We start from the raw sequence: 27,096 nt of genomic DNA, 5'->3' as shown, positions 1-27,096 counted from the left end.
ATGGTGGAATGACAGAAGGAGTTCATGCCAAAATTGAAGGAATATAAACTTTTCTTATTTAACTCGGGACAAAATTAATCTCTCTTATATTAGTAGATATGCATGTAATCGTTAAAAGCTTAGTTATGAATTGAAAATAACTAAAAAAGCATTAGAGGGAAGCCAATAACAATTCTAGCTAGATACTAATTGGAAGAATATCATTTAAGGATTTACAGTTACTCTTAATTACAATGCCCTTCAGAGTCCTTTAGTTTTCTTCATCGCTTATCCAATCATAGCATGGCCTCCTTTTCATTAATCCTGAGGAAGAATTATGCTTCATTTGGGACAATTTTCTTACTGTGTCTTTTAAGCAGTATTTTCATATAAAATTTTAAAATTTTGTACTAGATATCTACTTTAAGAAATAGTGAGAAAGCTGTCCCAAACGAAACCTTAGTTGGTCAAGTTCGATGCCAGCAATAGCATGACCTTCTTTTCAGTGTCGAAGAAAGGTTAATTAATTGGATAAGTTCAATGCCAGAAACTACAATGTAACAGTCCAAGCTTTAGCCACATAAAGAGCCCAAAATGGTTAGGAAGTATTAAATATATCTAATATTTTTCATTTCAATTAACAACAAGAAATCGATTGATGATCTGTGCCACAGGTATGAAAAATTAGTGAATTCTTGTAACAAAAGAAATCCCAAGAAAAACCTGCAAACATAGAACTCCTGAAACTAATTAAGGACATGTTCTATATATGAAACCAATATATGACTTCAGAAAATCTACATCATCAACACAAATTTTGAGATGATATTTGAATTGAAAACTTTTATAATTACATTTAGGAACGTAGAAATTTCAATTTTAACAAATTTATGATCGAACTGAATGTTTCAACGGGACGAACTTATTGACGCCACATAATCCAATCCAACTCTAAATGAGCTCAAATCAAACACTTGAGTTATATTTGAAAATTGTTGAATATAAATTGATAGAACAAATGACTTCTAATTATAACATACTTATCGCCAATCAAGCCACTAGACGAGACAAATTTAATGAGCATAAGATCACTTGATTCTGGCATCGTTAAGACATTCAAAGATTTAATGAATAATCTATAATCGATAAGATCAGTTTGGACTGTACGATGGAGTGCTTTGTATTCTTACCAAATTTAGAGGAATGTCTTTCTCAAAAAGTTAATTATAAATAAATCCTCATTCTTTATATATAGTGGGACATGTTCCAAACCTAAGAGAAGTAAAAAAAGATGATCTCTTGCATTTTTAAAAAATTATTGCCGGCGACCACCACAAGTAATCATCACCCCAATTGCTAAACTTCTGTCAATATTTAACTCTATTGTTAGGTTTTATGTCATTGTAGGTCCCAAGTCCTGTATACGAAAAGTGGTGGGTTGCGTTAGGTAGTTGACAACAAGCGTAAAACTTGTCGAATAATTATGACATGAATCTTTTAAAAAATTGTGCAATATCTTGGAAAAATATTTTTTAAGTCATTTTTAAAAATTGCTACATACTCATTTCATGCATTCAATCGAGCCAATCAGCATGCATTGCATTAGAAATTAATTTAAAAGTGACTCTAAAATTCTAATTGCATTTGTCTTAAGCATTTTCACCCTATATAAGTCAAGAGACCAATTAGGACAAGACCTAGATGTTGGTCCCATCTCTCAAAAAATTTAATAAAAACATCATTACCACTATTTCATAAAATAACCAAATTTATGGAATTAAAATCGCCTAGGTGATTAGTTGGCTCCCCAATCTAGGTTGGGGTAGATTCAGATTTTAATTTTAAAATGCATTAGTTAAGTTCGGGCCACCGTTGTCTGGTGCCTAATATAGATTTAGGATGTAGGGCATATTTTGAATCATAACATCCAATCTGCCGGAAATATAATATCAAATTTCTAATAAAATGTTCAATTCAAACTAAATTATTTTTCAATAAAAAATTTAAAGCCCAATATTTAGCATAGGTCGGAGCCTCATTCTCTTCTTCCTTTGACCCAAAAAATAAGTGCTCAATCTTGTTCAAATCCCATTTGAAATTTCGGTTTCACTTTCTCTGCTATCATTCCTAAAAAATCTTTAAAAAAAAATTTATTCTATGATTTTAATCAAGAGTCTTCATAGGAGACTCCGGTTTCTTACGATGTAATTAACTACAAGGGCTTACAATCTTAGGAGATTTAAAACCCACATTAATCTTTTTTAAAATTAATTTTTAAAATTCAAGAGAAAATCAAGTTGACAATGATCATTATCTTTATATTCCATCAATTGATAATAAGTTATATTTAATTTCTCTCATTGGTGAGGTATATCATTCACTATTGTGATTTAGAATATGAAATTAATGATCTCTCATCCGTAGTATAGTGGTTGAATATTGATAGAATCTTTGTTTGACCCTTCGATATCAAATGTTATTCTTATTCGAATTTGATTACTACAATTAGAATGATAACTTTAAGTTTCATTATCTGAACCCGGCCGTTAGTGAACGACACCTTTGCCGTTAGGGGCAATATATTGTTTATGATGAGGCGTTCAATTTTGCTGAGCACAGCTGAATTTGCATATAATTCTATGCTGAATCGATCAACTGATAAGTCTCCATTGAACATTCTTTACACTAAGACACAAAACCTTGCTTTGGATGCGACTGTCTTACCTAAATGCAAATCGGGAGCTGACAATAACTTCACAAATCAATATTCTCAAATGCTTGCTAACGTTCATACTCAACTGACCAAAGCAACTTAGAAATACAAGACCGCAGCCAACCTTCACCAAATGCAAACCTTGTTTAACATGGGCGGTCTAGTCATGGTGTGCATGTGTCACGAAAGATTCCCACCTAGTACCTACACCAAGCTTAGTCACTGCAAGCTTGGACCTATCCTGATCATTGCCAAGATTAACGACAATGCATATAATGTTCAATTACTTGATGACCACAATACATCTCCCACTTTCAATGTTTCATATATTTGTCCATACCACCCCACAGATGCTTCCCCAATTAGTCTTAGCTCGTCGGAGTTGAGCTCTTTAGATGCCGGAAAGGACTGATACACTGCATGTTAAGGCGAACATAACTTACCCCTATTTGCATTTCCCACCTCCATCGTACCCATTCTGTTAACATGGTACTATCATTCTTTTTTGTTCGTTACACCATTAGTAGTAAAAGACAATTACCTGATATTAGAGAAATAGTGGGAAATATTTATAGGAACAAAAGTATGTAGAAGCACATTTTTTTATCTATGATTTCAATAGAATTTCTGCTCTGAGGCCGGAGGAGCCTCTTCTCTTACTTCTTGTAAGTTTTCTCTGTTTCAGGTTTGATACGTTCGGGCACGAATCTCGAGACAAAATCAAATTGAAAACTTCAAAAATTAATTCGGAGACCATCCGAACTCCGATTTCAGCAAACTTACAGTCAAACTGAGCGTCTCGGAAATACAAACCCAACAACACCAAATTCGACTCAATCCGAGCCCAAATGGGTCCAAATCAAGGACCCGAAGCACTATTGGAAGGTTCAAACCACAAATTAGATTACCAAACGGTTTCCAAATATAACAAGCTTATACTCGAATCAAGCGGCTCGACGAGACGAATCCAACGAGCCCAAGATCGCCAAGTTCCGACAACATTAATTAAGGTCTTCAAATGTCTAAAGAACGGTGCATGATCAAGGGATTCAACATCGGCCGTTCATCCGACCACTCCCCATTTACCCTTGATCTCTCACCTATTTACAGGTCATGCCACTCCAAAAATCTATAAATAGAGCTCCCTCTCCTCTTGAGAGGGGAGGGAAGCCTAAGGAAAAAAGAGAGAGATCGGAGATCACTCTAGCTTTCTTACCTCCTCGACCACCGCCGGACTTCCGCCGGACCACCACTTGATGCCCTGTGCTCCGCCGGACCACCACCTGAGGCACTCACCTCCGCCGGACCACCGCCTGACGCCGTTGCTCTGCCGGACCACCTCCTGAGGTCCGAACTTCTTCCTGACCACCACTTGAGGCCCTCACGATCCGTCTGACCACCGCCTGACGCCTTTGCTCCGCCGGACCACCACCTGAGGCCCGGATTACTGCCGGATCACCACTTGAGGCCCTCACCTCCGCCGGACCACCTCCTGATGTCGTTGCTTCATCAGACCACCACCTGAGGCCCGGACTTCTTCCGAACCACCACTTGAGGCACTCACCTCCGCCGGACCACCGCCTGATGCCGTTGCTTCATCAGACCACCACCTGAGGCCCGTACTTCTTCCGGACCACCACTTGTGGCCCTCACCTCCGTCAGACCACCGCTTGACATAGTTGCTCTGCCAGATCACCACCTGAGGCCCAGACTTCTGCCGAACCACCACTTTAGGCCCAGACTCCGCCAGACCACCACCTTACACCAAAATTTCTACTGAAGTATCGCCATGCCGACTACGGTCCTCCCGACCTCCATCGCCTACTATGGTCCATCTGACCTCAATCAAGAGACAACGGTCTTTCTAACCCCAATCTCCTGCCGACTACGGTTATTCTGACCTCCGTCGCCTACTACGGTCATTCTGACCTCCATCATCATCATACAACGGTCTTTCAGACCCTGGTCTCCTGCCATCAATGGTCTTTCCGACCCTGGTCTCCTGCCGACTACGGTCGTCCCGACCTCTATCACCTACTACAGTCACTTCGACCTCCATCAACAAACAAAGGTCTTTCTGACCTCGATCTTTTTCCTACTACGGCTCTTCCAACCAAACAAACATGTATATGTAACTCCCACCATGTAATTCATTTTATATGATGTACATTTATTACATCAATCCAAGGTCTTCTCCCAAGGAAGGGCCTCATTTGTAATCGACTGCAAACACTAGTGGATTCATTCAAACTGGGCCAGGCCCCGTGGTTTTTCCCCCTTTTTAAGGGTTTCCACGTAAAAATTCTGGTGTCTCTTATGAACGCTACACACTCTCTCTTATCTGCTTGTGTGTTGGATCTTCATATAATGCTAAGACGTTAAACTATATATTTTATCTACCGCCGCGAATACTCCAGGACGCAACAAGGTTCTTTGCAGGATTATCCTGTTTCTCCTTTCCAGGTCTTGGGCTGCACCAGTTTTGATTCTGGTTTTGAATTTTATCACTTTGCTGGTTGGTTTGCTTCCAGTTGGAGTCTTCTGCTGCTATTGGATAACTTGGTTGCAAGCTTATTTATTTATCATTATTCTAGTAGCTGGTTATCGGAGTTGTTTTTCTGTTGGTAATTGGACATGTTGAGCTGGAATTAATTTCCATTGCTGATTCATTTTGAACATTTCTTGTTAAGGACTAGTTTTCCTAGTCTTTTTTGTTCTTTTGGTTTATTTTTCTCCATCTATTTGGAGTTTTGTTTAGATTGCTTAGCTTTTCTTTTAGAAATTTTCTTTTCTTACTTTTTAGTTTTGTGAGTTTTGTTTTTCTTGCAAGACTATTATAATTTCTTGTAACCTTTCAATTTTGGAATGAAATTGGACATATTTGCACCTATTTGTTTTTAAAAAAAAAGTTACTATCAAGTGACCAGCCCAATTTAAGGCCTTGCTCGAGTTTGACTTGTTAAATAAAGAGGCTCATACAAGGACCTCAAGCTCAATCACTCTTGCATAAAATTGGGTACAAAATAATTATTAATTTTTTTTTTGTATTTGATAATGTGTAATTTTATTATTATTATTATTGGAAAGAGATATCCTAGTGAACAATATTAAAATACATTTATTTACATTTTTTATCTCAATTCAATTATGAATGATTGATATTAACGAACAAATTAATTTGGATGGCTTGGTCCTCCAACAACCCGGGCGAATATATTGAAGCCTTCCTCATTGACTCCCTCAACAAAAATGCATGCAGTGCAGCTTCAACGTCGATAAGCTTTTGAATATTCAGCAAAGCCCGCCCTGTTTACTTCCTTTAGTGTTCCTTCACCATGCCACCAATCACTGTATCCATATATAAAGACCCCATAGCTAAGCAAAGCTCTCATCATCACAAGCAAACAACATCGACAAGCTTCTTTCACTCTTACTTCAGCCTGCAAGTACTTCTATTTATATATAGCCATGGCCTCCATGTCCAATATTGCTAGCTTATTCCTTGTTCTCTCTCTTCTATCCTTGCTTTCTTTCTCTGCTAAAGCCCAGCTCTCTGAAATTATACAATATCTTAGAAAAATATTTTTTAAAGCCATTTTTAAAAACTGTTACATACTCAATTCATGCATTCAATCGAGTCAATCAACTTGCATTATAAATTAATTTAAAAGCAAGTCTAAAATTCTAATTGCATTTGTCTTAAGCATTTTCATCCTACATAAGTCAAGATACCAATTAGGACAAGATCTAGATGTTGGTCCCATCACTCAAAAATCTTAATAAAAATATCATTACCACTATTTCATAAAATGACTAGATTTATGGATTTAAAATCGTCTAGGTGATTAGTTGGCTCCCCAATCCAAGCTGGGGTAGATCCAGATTTTACAATACATTAGTTAAGTTCGGGCCACCATTATCCGGTGCCTAATTTAGATTTAGGATGCAGGGCAGATTTTGAATCATAAGACCCCATCATTCGGGAATATAATTTTAAATTTCTAATAAAATGCTCAATTCAAATTAAATTCTTTCTCAATCCAGAATTTAAAGCCCAATATTTAGCATAGGCAAGGGCCTCAGGCTCTTTTTCCTTTGACTCAAAAAATAAGTGCTCAATCTTGTTCTAATCCCATTTGAAATTTCGGTTTCACTTCCTTTGATATCATTTCTAGAAAATCCTTAAACAAAATTTCTGTCATGATTTTAATTAAGAGTCTTGGTAAGAGACTTCAGATTCTTATGATGTAATTAACTACGATGGCTTACGATCGTTGGAGATTTAGAATCCACATTAATCTTTTTTAAAATTAATTTTTAAAATTCAAAATTAATCTTCTTTGAAAAATTGAAGTCGACAATGATCATTATCGTCATATTTCAACAATCGATAATAAGTGATATTTAATTTCTCTCCTTGGAGAGATATATCATTCATTATTGTGATTTAGAATATGAAATTAATGATCTCTCATCCGGAGTATAGTGATTGAATATTGATAGAATCTTTTTTTGACCCTTCGAGATCATATGTTATTCTTATTTGAATTCGATTACTACAATCAGAATGATAACTTTTAGTTTCATTATCTGAACCCGTTAGTGAACAATACCTTTGCCGTTATGGGCAATATATTGTTTATGATGAGGCGTTCAATTTTGAGACTGTAAACTAAAAAAAAAATCTCAAATAAGATTAAATCTTTCAAAAATCCCTTTTTTCAAAACTTTCCCCAACACTACACTAGGAGTCTCACATCTGACCGAGATGTCAAATTCCTAAACAATAGACACAGATTTGCAACTTAGTTCTGCCTATCACCCATGGTATGATGGACAAACTGAGGTGGTTAACCGAACTTTAGGTAGCATGCTTCGCTGCTTAGTACAAAACTATCCTAAACAATAGGAAGAAATGCTCAACACCGCTAAATTTGCATATAATTCTATGCTGAACCGATCAACTGGTAAGTCTCCATTCAACATTCTTTACACTAAGACGCCTAACCTTGCTTTGGATGTGTCTGTCTTACCTAAATGCAAATCAGGAGCTGACAATAACTTCACAAATCAATATTCTCAAATGCTTGCTGACGTCCACACTCAACTGACCAAAGCAACTAAGAAATACAAGACTGCAACCAACCTTCGATCACCGGAGGCAAACCTTGTTTAACATGGGCGATCTAGTCATGTTGTGCATGCGCCGTGAAAGATTCCCACCTAGAACCTGAATCAAGCTTAGTCGCTGCAAGCTTGGCCCTATCCCGATCGATCATTACCAAGATTAACGACAATGCATATATTGTTCAATTACCTTATGGCCACAATACATCTCCCACTTTCAATGTTTCATATATTTATCCTTATCACCCTCCGTATGCGTCCCTATTTAGTCTTATCTCATCAGAGTCGAGCTCTTTCGATGCACTGCACGTTAAGGAAAGCATAACTTACCCCTATTTGCATTTCCCACATCCACCGTACCCATTCTATTATCATAGTACTATGATACTATCATAGTAAATGACAACTACCTGATATTAGAGAAATAGTGGGAAATATATATAGGAACAAAAGTATGTAGAAGCACATTTTTTATCTATGTTTTCAATAGAATTTCTGCTCTGAGGCCGGAGGAGACTCTTCTCTTACTTCTTGTAAGTTTTTTTCTGTTTCAGGTTCTTTGCAGGATTATCCTGTGATGTGGATCATCTTACATGTGCGGATCATCTTACATGTGCTTTACTAGCTGAATCTCCACTACCCACATTTCCCTTTTAGTACTATGCAACTTTCTGCTATGAGTTGCTACTTTTAGCTTTCTTCTTTATACAAAAGCTGTATTACTTTAGTTCTTCGGTAGAAAAGAATATATAGACTTCTGTTTGCTGCTTAGCAAGCTCTTGCTTTAGTTTGGTGTTACTGTTCTATTCGTTTCACTGCAGGTAACTTCCTCTATCGACTACCTACGTCAGTATTGGTATCAGAGCTGGTTGCTTTGAGGAATGGCCGACGGTAGTAAACGAGGGACTGGCGACGATGATCGCAGTCTTGACACACTTTGGGAAGCCCACAACAACCTTAATCAGCGGATGGATGAGGTATCGTCTGATCTGTTCAGATTATCTGTTGATATGCGGCGGCAATTTCAGGCTCTGAGAGATGAAATGGGCGGACACCGGCCAAACCGGGCGTTACCCGCGGGGATGGCTACGTGCGACCGAGGTCGCGGACGTAGAAGGCGCATTCCAATTGTATCCGAATTCACCGAGTCAGAGGACGATGATGCTGGGTATTTCCAAGAGGAAATGCCGTCTGAATCAGATGGTGAATTTGTTCCTGTTCAGGGCCATCAAAGACGCCGTGGCAACCAGCACGCTAATCCTCAGGGAGAATTCAGGGTAAAACTCGATATTCCATTCTTTGATGGTCGATTGCATATTGAGGACTACTTGAATTGGGAGAGGTCGGTTGAAACTTTTTTTGAATACATGGATATCGAACCGGAGAAACAGGTGAAATATGTTGCTTGTAGACTGAAAGGAGGAGCTAGAGCATGGTGGTTGCAACTCCTGCAAACCCGCCGGAGAGAAGGGCGTGGTCCAGTTCGTAACTGGCATCGGATGAAACAACTTCTCCGCTCTCATTTTCTACCCACGGATTATGAACAGATGTTGTACCTTAGGTACCAACATTGTAATCAAGGGTCTCGGACTGTGAATGAATATACAGAAGAATTTTATCGCCTTAGTGCCAGGAATAATCTCAATGAAAACACCACACAGATTGTTGCTCGTTATATTGGTGGTCTTAAAGATGCTATTCAAGACAAACTTGAATTGAATTCGGTTTGGTCTTTGTCACAGGCGTTTAACTTTGCATTAAAGGCAGAAATGCAGTTGTCTCGGGCATACAAGCAGTATCCACCTAGGAGATCATATAATGATGTCAGTGCTGACATTATTAACCTATTACTCCAGTTCTTAAGCCGGTAGCTGGGCATCAAAATTCGACGTCCTCATCCCATAGTGCCCAACCAGCAGCCGCATCTAAATCTCTTGAGGATACCCGGACACAATCAAAAATGAAGGCACCAACGAGGGAGAATCCATATGCTCGGCCATCCACAATCAAGTGTTTTCGTTGTTTTCAGTTGGGACACAAGTCGAATGATTATCCAAATAGGCCGCAATTACACCTTGCCGCAGCAGATGGGGAAGAGGAGCCAGCTGAAGATGAAGAACAGAATCTTACAGTGGAAGAAGTGTCACCGGATACGGGTGAACCTTTGATCTGTATCATGGAGAAGATGTTATTGGCACCTCGACAGCAGTCCGTTTCACAACACAATTGTGAGACCTCGTTCCCTTACTGTTCCTATCTGATTTGGATTTTTCCTCTCAGGATCGTCCAGGACGATTGGAAATCGTCCAGGCCGATCGGCACTGTAGAAAATATCGACCTGAGAATAGTTCTGGGAACCGTCCAGGACGATTTTTCTAGTCTGATCGTCCCGGGACGATTTGGCGATTGGCCGGGCCGATCAGACAAATGATATATGAGAATGAGATCGTTTTGAGGAGAGAGAAAAATCATTTTTAATTAAAATATCTGTTTTGAGGAGAGAGAAAGAAAAAGGGAAAAAGAGGAAACCTGATTTTGGAGGCCGCGGAGCGCTTTTCGTCCGACGCTGCTGTTGGGAAAAGTGAAGATCTCGTGGTAAGGACTCCGAACCCTATTTCTGTTTTCAAAGATATTGAGTTTTGACCGAGTTGTGATCTGTTTTGTGTTTTCGTAGTCGAATTTTTGACGTGATTTGGATTTGGCACAACTTTCACCGCACAACTTTTGATATGTTATATATATGATTATTGCACACGATTTGACTGTATTCTACGAAGATTTTACCGGTCGGAATTGATTCTACGCGATTTTAATCGAATAGAAAATTATCGGGACTTGATTTGATTTGATTTCTATAGGGCAATAGTCTTGTATTGATGTCATCGATATTCTTCTGTAATTTGGTGAGATTTGGAATTTGTGCCTTTTTGCAGGATTTTTGTGTAAATTTGACCGACTGCCGTTACTCTGCCCGATTTTCGTACGATTTCTGATTTTCCCGAGATTGATAGATTGAATTGATATGTGTATGACTATTGATATGATTGTCCTAGATTTCTTTAACTATTGAATTTTCGTACTGCATAGACTCATTGACCATTGACTGATTCAGATTGATAGATTGACATGCATATTGATAGCATCGCCGTGCTTTGATTTCAGTTGTAGGCTTTGGTGACCTGCTGGGCTTTGTAAAGCTCATTATATGTGGTTGATAATTTCAGGTCCGAGCAAGGCAACTGGAATGGAGTTCGATCAGAATGTCAGACGAATCCTTTCACTATGGATGCCTGGGGCGTCACAGTTGGTATCAGAGCAAGTGTAGTGAAAGGATTTGATTGATAGTTTGATAGAATGGATTGTTTCAAGTGTATCGTTTTGCATACATATTGAATGACATGTGATTGACTGGATTGTGTGATTTGTATGGATTTCAACGAGTTTTGATTTTGATTCGATTCGATTCGATTTGAGTTTTGATTGGACGGATTTGCTTTGTATCGATTTTGCATTCGATCCCTTAAGGGAAATGTCGAGGACGACATTTTTTTTTAGGTGGGTAGATTGTAAAATCCTTAAAAAGCTGATTTTTTTGTGCTGTTAGTCCCGTACGATCTGACTTTAGTACTGGACGAACTGAAGAAATTTGTGAAGAAATCTGCCATTTTCGTCTGTACGAACCTGGAGCAGTCGGGACGATCCGTCTGTACGAAATCTGTCCAGAGAGCTAGTCGCCCGGGACGAATTTGGATTTCGTCTGTACGAAATTTGTCCAGAGAACCCATCGTACCAGGACGAAATTTGGATCGTCCAGGACGATCAGTGTTAATAAATATCGGATTTTAGATATTTTGGATTCATTTTGGAGAGAGAGAAAAGGCAAGAGAGAGAAAGAGAAGGAAGAGAAGAAGGAAGCTTGGTTTTGGAGGCCACGGAGCGCTTTTCGTCCGACGACGCTGTTAGAAGATTTGTTTGTCTCGCTGTAAGGACTCCGAACCCTATTTCTGTTTTCGAAGATTTTGTATTTTGATCGAGTTGTGCACTGTTTTGTGTTTTTGTAGTCGAACTTTTGACCTGATTTTGTATTGACACGACTTTCACCGCACAACTTTTAGTATGTTATAGATATGAATATTGTACACGATTTGAGTATTTTCTGCGATGATTTTACCGGTCGGAATTGATTCTACGCGATTTTAATTGAATAGAAAAATATCAGGACGTGATTTGATTTGGATTCTATAGAATAATAGTCTTATATTGATGTCGTGAATGTTCTACTGTAATTTGGAAGAATTTGGAACTTGTGCCTTTTTGCAGGATTTTTGTGTAAATTTGACCGACTGTCGTTACTCTGCCCGATTTTCGTACGATTTCTGATTTTCCCGAAATTGATAGATTAGATTGATATGCTTATGATTATTGATATAATTGCTATAGATTGCTTTAATATTGATTATTGAATTGATTATTGATTGATTATTGATACTGGAACACACGTATAACCTGGTTGAACATTGGTTGAAGATTGATATTGATACCTGTACAGGATGGTGGGCCGACGGGCTTTCCTTTAAACCATTGATCATTGATATAACGATTGGGAGTCATAAGGAGTTTATAAAAATGCCGACGGGCGAAAAGAGTGACGACTCTTATTGATAGAACCAATGTATGGATATCTACAACAGCAATATGGATTCTACAACAGCAACATAGCCAGTTGATTGTACTTGTCCAGTATATAGTATTGAATTGCATGTTTACTGTATTGATTTATGGATTCATTGTTTTATAGATTCCTGCTTTATCGACTTTGATTGGATTTACTAGATCGTACGATTTCATTGATTTCACTGATTGATTGCTGTGCATCGACATTGAGCATTGATATAGAAATGGATGGATATATATATTGTATTGATAGCATGGACATGAATAGTATAGAATTATTGACACTGTTGCCTATAGATTCATTGATTTCTGCTTATAGATTTATTGTTACTACTGCCTATGGATTTATTGATCTTGAGATTTATCGTACTGCTTTCCTCGTTTGATTTCATTGAATAAATAGTATTGATTAGACCGCATTGATTTGATTTGATAGCGATTGATTTGACGGATTGATTGATTTCCTATTGCGTACGAATTTCTTTGAGATTGACATGGATTTATTGAGTTGATTTATCGATTCGCTTGCTGCTGCATTGACTGGCTTTATTGACTATTGAATTTTCGTACTGCATAGACTCATTGACCATTGACTGATTCAGATTGATAGATTGACATGCATATTGATAGCATCGCCGTGCTTTGATTTCAGTTGTAGGCTTTGGTGACCTGCTGGGCTTTGTAAAGCTCATTATATGTGGTTGATAATTTCAGGTCCGAGCAAGGCAACTGGAATGGAGTTCGATCAGAATGTCAGACGAATCCTTTCACTATGGATGCCTGGGGCGTCACAGTTGGTATCAGAGCAAGTGTAGTGAAAGGATTTGATTGATAGTTTGATAGAATGGATTGTTTCAAGTGTATCGTTTTGCATACATATTGAATGACATGTGATTGACTGGATTGTGTGATTTGTATGGATTTCAACGAGTTTTGATTTTGATTCGATTCGATTCGATTTGAGTTTTGATTGGACGGATTTGCTTTGTATCGATTTTGCATTCGATCCCTTAAGGGAAATGTCGAGGACGACATTTTTTTTTAGGTGGGTAGATTGTAAAATCCTTAAAAAGCTGATTTTTTTGTGCTGTTAGTCCCGTACGATCTGACTTTAGTACTGGACGAACTGAAGAAATTTGTGAAGAAATCTGCCATTTTCGTCTGTACGAACCTGGAGCAGTCGGGACGATCCGTCTGTACGAAATCTGTCCAGAGAGCTAGTCGCCCGGGACGAATTTGGATTTCGTCTGTACGAAATTTGTCCAGAGAACCCATCGTACCAGGACGAAATTTGGATCGTCCAGGACGATCAGTGTTAATAAATATCGGATTTTAGATATTTTGGATTCATTTTGGAGAGAGAGAAAAGGCAAGAGAGAGAAAGAGAAGGAAGAGAAGAAGGAAGCTTGGTTTTGGAGGCCACGGAGCGCTTTTCGTCCGACGACGCTGTTAGAAGATTTGTTTGTCTCGCTGTAAGGACTCCGAACCCTATTTCTGTTTTCGAAGATTTTGTATTTTGATCGAGTTGTGCACTGTTTTGTGTTTTTGTAGTCGAACTTTTGACCTGATTTTGTATTGACACGACTTTCACCGCACAACTTTTAGTATGTTATAGATATGAATATTGTACACGATTTGAGTATTTTCTGCGATGATTTTACCGGTCGGAATTGATTCTACGCGATTTTAATTGAATAGAAAAATATCAGGACGTGATTTGATTTGGATTCTATAGAATAATAGTCTTATATTGATGTCGTGAATGTTCTACTGTAATTTGGAAGAATTTGGAACTTGTGCCTTTTTGCAGGATTTTTGTGTAAATTTGACCGACTGTCGTTACTCTGCCCGATTTTCGTACGATTTCTGATTTTCCCGAAATTGATAGATTAGATTGATATGCTTATGATTATTGATATAATTGCTATAGATTGCTTTAATATTGATTATTGAATTGATTATTGATTGATTATTGATACTGGAACACACGTATAACCTGGTTGAACATTGGTTGAAGATTGATATTGATACCTGTACAGGATGGTGGGCCGACGGGCTTTCCTTTAAACCATTGATCATTGATATAACGATTGGGAGTCATAAGGAGTTTATAAAAATGCCGACGGGCGAAAAGAGTGACGACTCTTATTGATAGAACCAATGTATGGATATCTACAACAGCAATATGGATTCTACAACAGCAACATAGCCAGTTGATTGTACTTGTCCAGTATATAGTATTGAATTGCATGTTTACTGTATTGATTTATGGATTCATTGTTTTATAGATTCCTGCTTTATCGACTTTGATTGGATTTACTAGATCGTACGATTTCATTGATTTCACTGATTGATTGCTGTGCATCGACATTGAGCATTGATATAGAAATGGATGGATATATATATTGTATTGATAGCATGGACATGAATAGTATAGAATTATTGACACTGTTGCCTATAGATTCATTGATTTCTGCTTATAGATTTATTGTTACTACTGCCTATGGATTTATTGATCTTGAGATTTATCGTACTGCTTTCCTCGTTTGATTTCATTGAATAAATAGTATTGATTAGACCGCATTGATTTGATTTGATAGCGATTGATTTGACGGATTGATTGATTTCCTATTGCGTACGAATTTCTTTGAGATTGACATGGATTTATTGAGTTGATTTATCGATTCGCTTGCTGCTGCATTGACTGGCTTTATTGACTATTGAATTTTCGTACTGCATAGACTCATTGACCATTGACTGATTCAGATTGATAGATTGACATGCATATTGATAGCATCGCCGTGCTTTGATTTCAGTTGTAGGCTTTGGTGACCTGCTGGGCTTTGTAAAGCTCATTATATGTGGTTGATAATTTCAGGTCCGAGCAAGGCAACTGGAATGGAGTTCGATCAGAATGTCAGACGAATCCTTTCACTATGGATGCCTGGGGCGTCACAGTTGGTATCAGAGCAAGTGTAGTGAAAGGATTTGATTGATAGTTTGATAGAATGGATTGTTTCAAGTGTATCGTTTTGCATACATATTGAATGACATGTGATTGACTGGATTGTGTGATTTGTATGGATTTCAACGAGTTTTGATTTTGATTCGATTCGATTCGATTTGAGTTTTGATTGGACGGATTTGCTTTGTATCGATTTTGCATTCGATCCCTTAAGGGAAATGTCGAGGACGACATTTTTTTTTAGGTGGGTAGATTGTAAAATCCTTAAAAAGCTGATTTTTTTGTGCTGTTAGTCCCGTACGATCTGACTTTAGTACTGGACGAACTGAAGAAATTTGTGAAGAAATCTGCCATTTTCGTCTGTACGAACCTGGAGCAGTCGGGACGATCCGTCTGTACGAAATCTGTCCAGAGAGCTAGTCGCCCGGGACGAATTTGGATTTCGTCTGTACGAAATTTGTCCAGAGAACCCATCGTACCAGGACGAAATTTGGATCGTCCAGGACGATCAGTGTTAATAAATATCGGATTTTAGATATTTTGGATTCATTTTGGAGAGAGAGAAAAGGCAAGAGAGAGAAAGAGAAGGAAGAGAAGAAGGAAGCTTGGTTTTGGAGGCCACGGAGCGCTTTTCGTCCGACGACGCTGTTAGAAGATTTGTTTGTCTCGCTGTAAGGACTCCGAACCCTATTTCTGTTTTCGAAGATTTTGTATTTTGATCGAGTTGTGCACTGTTTTGTGTTTTTGTAGTCGAACTTTTGACCTGATTTTGTATTGACACGACTTTCACCGCACAACTTTTAGTATGTTATAGATATGAATATTGTACACGATTTGAGTATTTTCTGCGATGATTTTACCGGTCGGAATTGATTCTACGCGATTTTAATTGAATAGAAAAATATCAGGACGTGATTTGATTTGGATTCTATAGAATAATAGTCTTATATTGATGTCGTGAATGTTCTACTGTAATTTGGAAGAATTTGGAACTTGTGCCTTTTTGCAGGATTTTTGTGTAAATTTGACCGACTGTCGTTACTCTGCCCGATTTTCGTACGATTTCTGATTTTCCCGAAATTGATAGATTAGATTGATATGCTTATGATTATTGATATAATTGCTATAGATTGCTTTAATATTGATTATTGAATTGATTATTGATTGATTATTGATACTGGAACACACGTATAACCTGGTTGAACATTGGTTGAAGATTGATATTGATACCTGTACAGGATGGTGGGCCGACGGGCTTTCCTTTAAACCATTGATCATTGATATAACGATTGGGAGTCATAAGGAGTTTATAAAAATGCCGACGGGCGAAAAGAGTGACGACTCTTATTGATAGAACCAATGTATGGATATCTACAACAGCAATATGGATTCTACAACAGCAACATAGCCAGTTGATTGTACTTGTCCAGTATATAGTATTGAATTGCATGTTTACTGTATTGATTTATGGATTCATTGTTTTATAGATTCCTGCTTTATCGACTTTGATTGGATTTACTAGATCGTACGATTTCATTGATTTCACTGATTGATTGCTGTGCATCGACATTGAGCATTGATATAGAAATGGATGGATATATATATTGTATTGATAGCATGGACATGAATAGTATAGAATTATTGACACTGTTGCCTATAGATTCATTGATTTCTGCTTATAGATTTATTGTTACTACTGCCTATGGATTTATTGATCTTGAGATTTATCGTACTGCTTTCCTCGTTTGATTTCATTGAATAAATAGTATTGATTAGACCGCATTGATTTGATTTGATAGCGATTGATTTGACGGATTGATTGATTTCCTATTGCGTACGAATTTCTTTGAGATTGACATGGATTTATTGAGTTGATTTATCGATTCGCTTGCTGCTGCATTGACTGGCTTTATTGACTATTGAATTTTCGTACTGCATAGACTCATTGACCATTGACTGATTCAGATTGATAGATTGACATGCATATTGATAGCATCGCCGTGCTTTGATTTCAGTTGTAGGCTTTGGTGACCTGCTGGGCTTTGTAAAGCTCATTATATGTGGTTGATAATTTCAGGTCCGAGCAAGGCAACTGGAATGGAGTTCGATCAGAATGTCAGACGAATCCTTTCACTATGGATGCCTGGGGCGTCACAGTTGGTATCAGAGCAAGTGTAGTGAAAGGATTTGATTGATAGTTTGATAGAATGGATTGTTTCAAGTGTATCGTTTTGCATACATATTGAATGACATGTGATTGACTGGATTGTGTGATTTGTATGGATTTCAACGAGTTTTGATTTTGATTCGATTCGATTCGATTTGAGTTTTGATTGGACGGATTTGCTTTGTATCGATTTTGCATTCGATCCCTTAAGGGAAATGTCGAGGACGACATTTTTTTTTAGGTGGGTAGATTGTAAAATCCTTAAAAAGCTGATTTTTTTGTGCTGTTAGTCCCGTACGATCTGACTTTAGTACTGGACGAACTGAAGAAATTTGTGAAGAAATCTGCCATTTTCGTCTGTACGAACCTGGAGCAGTCGGGACGATCCGTCTGTACGAAATCTGTCCAGAGAGCTAGTCGCCCGGGACGAATTTGGATTTCGTCTGTACGAAATTTGTCCAGAGAACCCATCGTACCAGGACGAAATTTGGATCGTCCAGGACGATCAGTGTTAATAAATATCGGATTTTAGATATTTTGGATTCATTTTGGAGAGAGAGAAAAGGCAAGAGAGAGAAAGAGAAGGAAGAGAAGAAGGAAGCTTGGTTTTGGAGGCCACGGAGCGCTTTTCGTCCGACGACGCTGTTAGAAGATTTGTTTGTCTCGCTGTAAGGACTCCGAACCCTATTTCTGTTTTCGAAGATTTTGTATTTTGATCGAGTTGTGCACTGTTTTGTGTTTTTGTAGTCGAACTTTTGACCTGATTTTGTATTGACACGACTTTCACCGCACAACTTTTAGTATGTTATAGATATGAATATTGTACACGATTTGAGTATTTTCTGCGATGATTTTACCGGTCGGAATTGATTCTACGCGATTTTAATTGAATAGAAAAATATCAGGACGTGATTTGATTTGGATTCTATAGAATAATAGTCTTATATTGATGTCGTGAATGTTCTACTGTAATTTGGAAGAATTTGGAACTTGTGCCTTTTTGCAGGATTTTTGTGTAAATTTGACCGACTGTCGTTACTCTGCCCGATTTTCGTACGATTTCTGATTTTCCCGAAATTGATAGATTAGATTGATATGCTTATGATTATTGATATAATTGCTATAGATTGCTTTAATATTGATTATTGAATTGATTATTGATTGATTATTGATACTGGGACACACGTATAACCTGGTTGAACATTGGTTGAAGATTGATTGATACCTGTACAGGATGGTGGGCCGACGGGCTTTCCTTTAAACCATTGATCATTGATATAACGATTGGGAGTCATAAGGAGTTTATAAAAATGCCGACGGGCGAAAAGAGTGACGACTCTTATTGATAGAACCAATGTATGGATATCTACAACAGCAATATGGATTCTACAACAGCAACATAGCCAGTTGATTGTACTTGTCCAGTATATAGTATTGAATTGCATGTTTACTGTATTGATTTATGGATTCATTGTTTTATAGATTCCTGCTTTATCGACTTTGATTGGATTTACTAGATCGTACGATTTCATTGATTTCACTGATTGATTGCTGTGCATCGACATTGAGCATTGATATAGAAATGGATGGATATATATATTGTATTGATAGCATGGACATGAATAGTATAGAATTATTGACACTGTTGCCTATAGATTCATTGATTTCTGCTTATAGATTTATTGTTACTACTGCCTATGGATTTATTGATCTTGAGATTTATCGTACTGCTTTCCTCGTTTGATTTCATTGAATAAATAGTATTGATTAGACCGCATTGATTTGATTTGATAGCGATTGATTTGACGGATTGATTGATTTCCTATTGCGTACGGATTTCTTTGAGATTGACATGGATTTATTGAGTTGATTTATCGATTCGCTTGCTGCTGCATTGACTGGCTTTATTGACTATTGAATTTTCGTACTGCATAGACTCATTGACCATTGACTGATTCAGATTGATAGATTGACATGCATATTGATAGCATCGCCGTGCTTTGATTTCAGTTGTAGGCTTTGGTGACCTGCTGGGCTTTGTAAAGCTCATTATATGTGGTTGATATTTTCAGGTCCGAGCAAGGCAACTGGAATGGAGTTCGATCAGAATGTCAGACGAATCCTTTCACTATGGATGCCTGGGGCGTCACAATTGGTATCAGAGCAAGTGTAGTGAAAGGATTTGATTGATAGTTTGGTAGAATGGATTGTTTCACGTGCATCATTTTGCATACTAGTGAATGACATGTGATTGAATGCATTGAATGACTGTATGGATTTCAACGAGTTTTGATTTTGATTCGATTCGATTCGATTTGAGTTTTGATTGGACGGATTTGCTTTGTATCGATTTTGCATTCGATCCCTTAAGGGAAATGTCGAGGACGACATTTTTTTTTTAGGTGGGTAGATTGTAAAACCCTTCAAAAAGCTGATTTTTTTTTAGTGCAGTTCGTCTGTACGAACTGGATTTAGTACTGGACGAACTGAAGAAATTTGTGAAGAAATCTGCCATTTTCGTCTGTACGAACCTGGAGCAGTCGGGACGATCCGTCTGTACGAAATCTGTCCAGAGAGCAAGTCGCCCGGGACGAATTTGGATTTCGTCTGTACGAAATTTGTCCAGAGAACCCATCGTACCAGGACGAAATTTGGATCGTCCAGGACGATCAGTGTTAATAAATATCGGATTTTAGATATTTTGGATTCATTTTGGAGAGAGAGAAAAGGCAGGAGAGAGAAAGAGAAGGAAAGAGAAGAGGAAGCTTGGTTTTGGAGCCCGTGGAGCGCTTTTCGTCCGACGACGCTGTTAGAAGATTTGTTTGTCTCGCTGTAAGGACTCCGAACCCTATTTCTGTTTTCGAAGATTTTGTATTTTGATCGAGTTGTGCACTGTTTTGTGTTTTTGTAGTCGAACTTTTGACCTGATTTTGTATTGACACGACTTTCACCGCACAACTTTTAGTATGTTATAGATATGAATATTGTACACGATTTGACTATTTTCTACGATGATTTTATCGGTCGGAATTGATTCTACGCGATTTTAATTGAATAGAAAATTATCAGGACTTGATTTGATTTGGATTCTATAGATTGATAGTCTTGCATTGATGCCGTGGTTATTCTGTTGTAATTTGGAGAAATTCAGAATTTGTCTTTTTGCAGGATTTTTGTGTAAATTCGATAGACTACTGTTACTCTGCCCGATTTTTTTTGTATGATTCCTGATTTGACTGAAATTGATAGATTGAATCGATATGCCTATGATTATTGATATGATTGCTCTAATATTGATTATTGATTGCTTATTGATACTGAAACACGTATAACCTGGTTGAACATTGGTTGGAGATGATACCTGTACAGGATGGTGGGCTGACGGGCTTTCCTTTAAATCATAGATCATGGATCATGGATATAACGATGGGAGTCATAAGGAGATTATATGCCGACGGGCAATAGAGTGACGACTCTTTTCATAGAACCAATGTATTGATATCTACAACAGCAATATGAATTCTACAACAGCAACATGACCATTGATTATACATTGTTCAGTATTATCGTATTGATTGCATGTTTAATGTATTGATTTACGGATTTTACGGATTTGATCGGGTTTACTGTATCGTACGATTTCACTGATTTCATCGATTGACTACTGAACATTGATACTACTGAGCATTGATATGGACATTGATAGATATAGATACTGTATTGATAGCATGAACATGGACATCGTACTACTGCCTACTGTTTCTGTACCGTATTGACTGTCGTATAGATTCATTGTTCCGTATTGCTTTTCTCGACTGATTTCATTGATTTGACCGTATTGATTTGATTGACGGATATTGATTGATTGAATTGAAATGATTGATTTGCCTGCCGCTGCATTGACTGGTTTTATTGACTATTGATTTTCGGATTGCATCGACTACTGATTTGATTTCCACTGCATAGACTCATTGACCATTGACTGATTCAGATTGATAGATTGACATGCATATTGATAGCATCGCCGTGCTTTGATTTCAGTTATAGGTATTAGGTGACCTGCTGGGCTTTGTAAGCTCATTATATGTGGTTAACAATTTCAGGTCCGAGCAAGGGAGCAGGAATGGATTTATTGATCAAGACTGTCGACGAATCCTTTCACTATGGATGCCTGGGGCGTCACAACACCGGCTTATATTTGCCACTTCCTGTTCCAGAGACCATATGGGAGGATCTCAGTCTGGATTTTGTCCTCGGTTTGCCACGAACAAAACGAGGTAATGATTCTATCATGGTAGTTGTAGATAGATTCTATAAAATGGCGCACTTTATCGCTTGCAAAAAAACTTGTGACGCCCTCAACATTGCCCGCTTGTTTTTTAATGAGATTGTACGATTGCATGGCATTCCTCGTAGCTTGACCTCTGACATGGATGTTAAATTTATTATCCATTTTTGGCGTGAATTATGGAAGAGGCTTAAAACTGATATTAATTTAAGCTCCGCATATCACCCACAAACGGACGGGCAGACTGAAGTTGTAAACCGCACTCTGGGGAACATCTTGAGGTGCTTAGTGCAAGAGCAGCCTCGGCAATGGGATGAACTTTTGAGCCAAGCGGAGTTCACTTACAATAGCATGTCCAACCGATCAACTGGTGCTTCTCCATTTCATGTTGTGTACACCAAGGCACCTAACCATACATTTGACGTTGAAATCCTTCTGAAGTTCCATAACCGGCAGGTAGCTATGTTAGTTGATCAATTCTCTCAAATGTTACAGAACATAAGGCTTAATCTACTATCTTCAAATGAGAACTATAAATTGGCTGCAGATTCACATCGTCGGGAACGAATTTTTAAAACAGGTGAACTAGTTATGGTTCGCATTCGACGGGAGCGCTTACCTACCGGCACATATTCTAAATTGGGTCGCCGCAAAGTTGGCCCTTTCCCCATATTGCAAAAGATCAATGACAACGCTTACGTCATAGATTTACCTCCTGAATTTGGTACGACTTCTACTTTCAATGTGACCGATATTCATTCTTATTATCCCGCAGACGAGGCGACCACGACTGTTTTTGCTGAGACAGTAGACCCTTCCTCGGCGGGGGAGTCCTGATGCGGATCATCTTACATGTGCGGATCAGCTTAACCGCAGGGAGTATCTTATCTTTCCGTTATGCTTAGTCTTAGTATTGCTTTACTAGCTGAATCTCCACTACCCACATTTCCCTTTTAGTACTATGCAACTTTCTGTTATGAGTTGCTACTTTTAGCTTTCTTCTTTATACAAAAGTTGTATTGCTTTAGTTCTTCGGTAAAAAAGAATATACATACTTCCGTTTGCTGCTTAGCAAGCTCTTGCTTTAGTTTGGTTTTACTGTTCTATTTGTTTCACTACAGGTAACTTCCTCTACCGACTACCTACGTCATCCTGTTTCTCCTTTTCAGGTCTTGGGCGCACCAGTTTTGATTATGGTTTTGAATTTTATCACTTTGTTGGTTGGTTTGCTTCGAGTTGGAGTCTTCTGGTGCTATTGGATAACTTGGTTGCAAGTTTATTTATTTATCATTATTCTAGTAGCTGGTTATCGGAGTTGTTTTTATGTTGGTAATTTGACATGTTGAGCTGGAATTAATTTCCATTGCTGATTCATTTTGAACATTTCTTGTTAAGGACTAGTTTTCCTAGTCTTTTTTGTTTTTTTGGGTTTATTTTTCTCCTTCTATATGGAGTTTTGTTTAGATTGCTTAGTTTTTCTTTTAGAATTTTTCTTTTCTTTTCTTTTAATTTTGTAAGTTTTGTTTTTCTTGCAAGACTATTATAATTTCTTGTAACCTTTCAATTTTGGAATGAAATTGGACATATTTGCACCTATTTGTTTTTAAAAAAAAAGTTACTATCAAGTGACCAGCCCAATTTAAGGCCTTGCTCAAGTTTGACTTGTTAAATAAAGAGGCTCGTACAAGGACCTCAAGCTCAATCACTCTTGCATAAAATTGAGTACAAAATAATTATTAATTTTTTTTTTGTATTTCCTAATGTGTAATATTATTATTATTATTATTGGAAAGAGATATCCTAGTGAACAATATTAAAATACATTTATTTACATTTTTTATCTCAATTCAATTATGAATGATTGATATTAACGAACAAATTAATTTGGATGGCTTGGTCCTCCAACAACCCGGGCGAATATATTGAAGCCTTCCTCATTGACTCCCTCAACAAAAATGCATGCAGTGCAGCTTCAACGTCGATAAGCTTTTGAATATTCAGCAAAGCCCGCCCTGTTTACTTCCTTTAGTGTTCCTTCACCATGCCACCAATCACTGTATCCATATATAAAGACCCCATAGCTAAGCAAAGCTCTCATCATCACAAGCAAACAACATCGACAAGCTTCTTTCACTCTTATTTCAGCCTGCAAGTACTTCTATTTATATATAGCCATGGCCTCCATGTCCAATATTGCTAGCTTATTCCTTGTTCTCTCTCTTCTATCCTTGCTTTCTTTCTCTGCTAAAGCCCAGCTCTCTGCAAACTTCTACGATGAAACTTGCCCGAACTTGCAAGCCATTGTGCGCTCTGCTATGGCGCAAGCGGTGAGCAACGAGCCGCGCATGGCGGCCTCAGTTCTCCGGTTGTTCTTTCACGACTGCTTCGTTAACGTATGATCAACGTACCTCCTTTTGACATATACGTGGATGATTATTACTTACAAATTAAAATGTAACTGATTATTTCAGGGTTGCGATGGTTCGATTCTTCTTGACGACAGCCCGACGTTTACAGGAGAGAAGAACGCATTCCCAAACAAAAAATCAGCGAGAGGATTTGAGGTCATTGATGCCATAAAGTCCAGCGTCGAGGCTTCCTGCGAAGCAACGGTGTCCTGTGCCGACATTCTCGCTCTTGCTTCTCGCGATGGTGTTATTAAGGTATATTTTGTACATCATAAATCTCTCATTGTTAGATTTAGGGGGCGTTTGGTATCAGATTTGGCTGTAGTTTTAAGTAGGATTTAACGAAATTCAGTCAAACGCATTCCGCACGTCTGTAAATCTTGCAAATCCATAAATCCGGGATTTACGGATTTACGGCATAAATCATGATAAATCCTAATCCCATTCTTCGGGGGATTATCGAGATTTGGCCAAAGAAATGCGCGGAAGGAAGAAAGTTACCTTCACAGCGAGCGAGCAAGCTTCCGATCGAAATGTTCTAACTTTCGATCCGACAGGAAGGGAACGTCGTTGAAGGATTGAAGGCGAGCAGCAAAGAAGAAGCACGACTCGTGCAATCTCTACACCTCCTGCGAAGCAACGAAGCCGAACAACAACGACGAAAAACAAAAGATGAAAAGCAAACCCAAGATTGTTTTGATTAATATAATTTAAAATATCTGTAATTAAGCAAATTAATTAAATATATGATTGATTATTTAGCATAGGATCATCTCAAATTTATAACAGATGTATTGATGTTACTTAATATTGTTCCTTCAATTTTAAATCTCCAACGAGAGGTTTAAAATAAGTTCAATCCAATCCGACATCCCCTTAGGGTTTATATAAAAGTTGCTTAACGATGTGCAGTTGGGAGGGCCAAAATGGACGGTGGCTCTTGGCCGGAGGGACGCCACCTCGGCCAGCCAAAGCACGGCGAACAACGATCTCCCAGCACCATCATCGTCCCTTTCCACCCTCATCTCCAAGTTCGCCGCAAAGGGTCTGAACGCACGCGACATGACGGCGCTCTCAGGAGCCCATACCATAGGGCAAGCCCAGTGCCAGTTCTTCCGCCCTCACATCTACAACGACAACAACACCGACCCCAGCTTTGCCACCCTCCGACAAGGAAACTGCCCGCGTTCCGGCGGAGATACCAACTTGGCACCACTCGACTTGCACAGCCCGAATAGGTTCGGATCTGAGTACTACAAGAACTTGCTCGGCTATCAAGGCCTGTTGCATTCAGATCAGGAGCTCTTCAGTAATGGAACTCAGGATGGTTTGGTGTGGCAATACAGCCAAAACAGGGATCTTTTCTTCAGCGACTTTGCTGCTGCTATGATAAAGTTGGGGGCTATTACTCCGCTTACCGGAAGTGATGGAGAAATACGTTTGAATTGCAGGAAGGTGAACTCCTGATTAGTGATTATGTAATGGAAATTTTTTACTAAAATTGTGTGGGGGTGATACATTGGCGAGCAAAATGTTCGGGATTATGCCAGAGAAATTGTAATAATCTCATTTATCAAATTTATGTTTAATTTTCGTGAACTATGTGACATTGCAGTAAATCGTGGATAGCTTATAGAGTTGACAACACGCTCTATTTTCTCTTTGAGAAATTATTTTGTGCGGACACCAGATTGTTTAGAGATGAATCAAAATACACTATATTATCCTGTACACAGCGGTACACAGCCGCTGTACATAGCTAAAAGTGACTTGACGCGTTCTAATTCGCATCCGGACGGTATATCCATACATATTAATTTCACGTTCTCCAGACACAACGTTCCATTGACGGAAAATTATTACATGCGGAGATCGACGTCCGGACGTGAAGATGTGAATTTTTTTTTTACATAGAATGTGTATGAGAGAAAAAAAAAATACACATATCTTCATGTGGTTGGACTTCAAATAAAAAGCTACGTCATAATTACGTACATGAAGGCTTACACCAACCGTGCTCTTTTCTCTAGGAGAAAGTATTCTATGCGGACACCGCACCGTCTGGAGGAAAATCAAAACATGCTATGTCATCCAATACACAGCCGCGGTATATAGCAAAAAGTGATGTGGCACATTCTGATTCGCCTCCGGATGGCATCCTTCACTACAGAAAAATTTCCAATTACTAGCGGTACTTTCCGGCGGGTTTTAAAAATACCGGCTGTTTATTAACTACCGGTATAAACCGTGTAGGAAATAAATTGCGCGGTCATTTTCCGTTGGCTAAGAGTTCGGGTGGTTAACATCAATTTATCGGCGGCCTATCTGGCAGTTTATTATTAAAAACCGTCGGTTAAACCGCAGATTGAAACATGCGGTCACACGACCGGTTTAACTGTCGGAATTACTGTCGGTAATCGGTGATTTTTTTATAGTGCTTATCTGTACAAAATAATTTCACCTTCTCCACACAACATTTCATTAATGAAAAAATTATTACATGCGAAGTCCGGGCTCCAATCATGTGAAGATGTGATTTTTTTTACATAGAATGCGCACAAGAGTTAAAAATACAGATATCATCGTGTGATTGTACTTCGGATAAAAAGTTACGTCCGAACTCCGGGCATGAAAGCTTACACCAACCAAATCAGAATTCAATATCCGAGAAAAAAAAAGACAAGGAACTAAAAGTCTCCAACCAATATTATTAAATTATTTTCACTCAAATATTTATTACTGTGTTTATATAGGAAATCCCCAGAGATAGTTTCC

The 27,096-nt window shown here is 38.3% G+C and overlaps 1 protein-coding gene and 1 long non-coding RNA gene across 3 annotated transcripts in view; one reads left to right on the top strand and one right to left on the bottom strand.

Moving 5' to 3' along the window:
* Window positions 1-25,923, top strand: part of LOC110096933 (peroxidase P7) — a 29,584-nt gene extending 3,661 nt beyond the window's left edge. Inside the window, exons 1-3 of one of the 2 annotated variants that reach the window (XM_020823091.2) lie at window positions 24,034-24,306; window positions 24,385-24,576; window positions 25,234-25,923. In XM_020823091.2, the coding sequence (XP_020678750.1) occupies window positions 24,088-24,306; window positions 24,385-24,576; window positions 25,234-25,788 (966 nt within the window). In that variant the 5' untranslated portion in view covers window positions 24,034-24,087 and the 3' untranslated portion in view covers window positions 25,789-25,923. Of the gene's footprint in view, window positions 1-24,033; window positions 24,307-24,384; window positions 24,577-25,233 lie in introns of those variants that run through there. The other variant, XM_020823092.2, reaches the window with a different exon arrangement.
* Window positions 12,039-15,353, bottom strand: LOC114580911. The gene is made up of 2 exons (XR_003702592.1): window positions 14,473-15,353; window positions 12,039-12,360 (listed from the first exon to the last, which is right to left on the bottom strand). It is a non-coding gene; the product is annotated as an uncharacterized LOC114580911 (long non-coding RNA).
* Window positions 25,924-27,096: the final 1,173 nt, after the last annotated feature.

Source organism: Dendrobium catenatum, unplaced genomic scaffold, assembly GCF_001605985.2.
Source record: "Dendrobium catenatum unplaced genomic scaffold, ASM160598v2 fragScaff_scaffold_133, whole genome shotgun sequence".
Taxonomy (NCBI): Eukaryota; Viridiplantae; Streptophyta; class Magnoliopsida; order Asparagales; family Orchidaceae; genus Dendrobium; species Dendrobium catenatum.
This window is presented reverse-complemented; position numbering and strand designations above follow the sequence as displayed.